The following is a 2,785-nucleotide window of genomic DNA, read 5'->3' as shown; positions in this document are numbered from 1 at the left end:
TTTTTTTTCTTTGCACAATGTATGTCACTAGTCAGAAAATAGGAACTCTGACTCAAACAGCAGTTTAGTGACTTCCTGTCTTGATGACTCCACAAATATGGAATTTATAGCTCTTGGGAATACAACGGTAGCCTGCTGCCTCCACAGCCGTCCTGGGGACTCTTATACTTTGTGCAGTTCTGTCAGCAGCTCCTGCAGGCTCTGGCTGAAGGCCTGAAGCTTCATTCACTCTTGAATTCTTTGGTGTGAAGGGGACTTGGGGGGGTGAAGGATGTAGTAATGAGTCTAGACCGTCACAGTGGCATTCCACGTGTAGGAGATGAACACCAGGGGTGGACTCAGCCCCTAGGGCATCGTGGGCATCCTTGAGCTTCATCACAGATGGCTGGGAGGAAACCGTGTGAGGGCAGGTAGACTGTGCTCTCTCTTCAGGGTGGAGGGAGCTTTGGTGGCATACTCCCACTGATTTGGCCTTCCCTGTCATTCTTCCACAGGCAGCTGGTAGATTATGGTGGGAAACTAGCAGAGGGTGAGGAAGGAAAGAGAAGCGGGAAAGGTTTCCAGATCCTTCCGTGGTCACACCCGAGAGAAGGTGGCATTACTACTAATGAGGGGTTCAAGGGTGCACGCTGTCCCAAAACAGAGGACTTGCTATACACCGGACCATAAACAGATCCGCATGAAATCGAGCTGCACTCTTCTGTTTCTACCAAAGGCTCCTGTGTGGTTGTCTTGGCTTTCTCTTCGTTGCACTGAGCACTGAGCACAAGACAGGGCTGTGGAGATGAAGTGTGCTCCATGCACAAGTTTACACCCAACAGGAGTGTGTACAGAAATGGCCCAGAGACTTGCTGAGTACCTCATGACAGGATGGAGGATCAGGGAGGACACGGGTCTTCCTTAGCATGAGTGTCATGGAAACTGGTTCCCAGAGTGACCCGTGTATCCTGTATCATGCCTACAGCATAGCCACACACAAGCTACCTGCCCAGATTCGGGGATTTGAATGGCCCATCCCAATATCTACCCCATCTAGGAACTGCCTGGCTGGTCCTATAGATCCAAAGCTGCAGGATCTCCGTGACACAGGGCAACAGCAGGAGATCTGAGAGGAATCCCAGTGAGGTTCCAGTACTGAGACAGCAGCAGAAGCCAGGGGCTTTGTATAAGACAAACAAGTCATTGCAATGAATATTTACAAGCATAACAGTGTGGACAAAAGGTATGCTCTGGGACACACTGTGACATACTACAGCCTCCATGAGATTTTTTTCTCTGTTGGCAGGGAGTTTGCAAGGGTCGGGGGAGGACAAATATGGGGTCCTAAACTCATCCCAAGAACCCATGTAAAAAAAATCTGGGTGTGGCAGTGAGTGCCTGTAACCCCAGGAGGATTACTGGGGGCCACTGGCCAGTCAGTATAGACAAATAAGCAAGCCCCGGCTTCAGTGAGAGACTATTTCTCAAAATACATGGTGGGAAGGGAAGGCCAGCAAGCTAATTCATTGGGCAAAGGTGGTTGGTTGCCATGTGCACTGGCTGGTTTTGTGTGTCAACTCGACACAAGCTTGAGTTATCACAGAGAAAGGATATTTCCCTTGAGGAAATGCCTCCATGAGATCCAGCTGTGAGGCATTTTCTCAATTAATGATCAAGGATGGTGCCCTTTATGGGTGGTGCCATCTCTAGGTAGTCTTGGGTTCTATAAGAAAGCAAGCTGAGCAAGCCAGGGGAAACAAGCCAGTAAGTAACATCCCTCCATGGCCTCTGCATCAGCTCCTGCCTCCAAGTTCCTAACCTGCTTGAGTTCTAGTCCTGACTTCCTTTGATTATGAACAGCAATTTGGAAGTGTAAGCGGAATAAACCCTTTACTTCCCAACTTGCCTCTTGGTCATGATGTTTGTGCAGGAAAACAAACCCTGACTAAGATACTACGCAAGCCCAGTGACCTGGGTTCAGTCCTTGGAACCCACATAAAGGTGGAAGGGGAGAACTAACTCCATGAAAGTGGTCCTCTGGCCTCTATCATGACACAAGCACTTCCCCCACCCAGCATGCGCACACAATAGTAAATAAGAAACAGATATTAAGATAAATTAGACAGAAAGCAACTGTAGAGATGCCCAGTGTCCACTTTTGATCTCCACACATGCGTGAACAGGAAAGCCCGCCCCCCCCACACACAAAATTGCCCAGAAATTATAAGCATCAAGTGCTTCAAAAACGTAAATGAATTTCTAACTCGGGCTTGGATGAGATCCCACAACTTCTCATTACATGTGTGCAAATATCCCTCCAAAGCACTTCAGGTCTCACCATGCTGGATAACAAACCCAATCCTCATGGAGCCGAACACTATTTTCTTTAGGCACGATGTCACACTTTATGGTCAGACTAGATAAAACACATGCTGGGTCACAAGTGACACCAACTCCCATGTTGATAGATGGTGATATGTGACACCTTCCTGGGGCCACCTGGGTTCTAAATGGGGGAGCCGTTACCTCTGGCTGAGAAGGTAAGGAGATGGCTTGTCACTCACAGAAATTTTCCGTTGATCTTTGACCCTATGAGGACCGTCTGCTCAGATTCGTCTCTGGAGATGTTGCCATGGAACCAGGGCATCTTCTCATGGGCCGTGGTGGCGATCAGTTTCTCCAGTTGGGGCTTCTGGCTGATAATAGCTTGTTCCAGAGCCTGGCCCTGCAGTGAATGGAGAGAGACTGAACTGGCCAGTTAGAGAAAACTTGGATCCATCTGTCCCGGGTCCTACGCAGCAAATCA

At 48.8% G+C, this 2,785-nt stretch overlaps 1 protein-coding gene and 1 long non-coding RNA gene across 4 annotated transcripts in view; one reads left to right on the top strand and one right to left on the bottom strand.

Annotated features, from left to right (window-relative positions):
• The window catches only part of LOC116081406, a 45,059-nt gene extending 43,939 nt beyond the window's left edge, over window positions 1-1,120 (top strand). Inside the window, exon 3 of the long non-coding RNA XR_004114875.1 lies at window positions 1,037-1,120. This is a non-coding gene — a long non-coding RNA (uncharacterized LOC116081406). The remainder of the gene's footprint in view (window positions 1-1,036) is intronic.
• The window catches only part of Syk (spleen associated tyrosine kinase), a 72,682-nt gene that overhangs the window by 38,421 nt on the left and 31,476 nt on the right, over window positions 1-2,785 (bottom strand). For all 3 annotated transcript variants that reach the window (XM_031357928.1, XM_031357926.1, XM_031357927.1), the window contains exon 3: window positions 2,544-2,704. In XM_031357928.1, coding sequence (XP_031213788.1) covers window positions 2,544-2,704 — 161 coding nt within the window. The remainder of the gene's footprint in view (window positions 1-2,543; window positions 2,705-2,785) is intronic.

Source organism: Mastomys coucha, unplaced genomic scaffold (genome assembly GCF_008632895.1).
Source record: "Mastomys coucha isolate ucsf_1 unplaced genomic scaffold, UCSF_Mcou_1 pScaffold7, whole genome shotgun sequence".
NCBI classification, from domain to species: Eukaryota; Metazoa; Chordata; class Mammalia; order Rodentia; family Muridae; genus Mastomys; species Mastomys coucha.
Note: the sequence above shows the minus strand (reverse complement) of the source record. Positions and strands in the feature narration are given on the sequence as shown.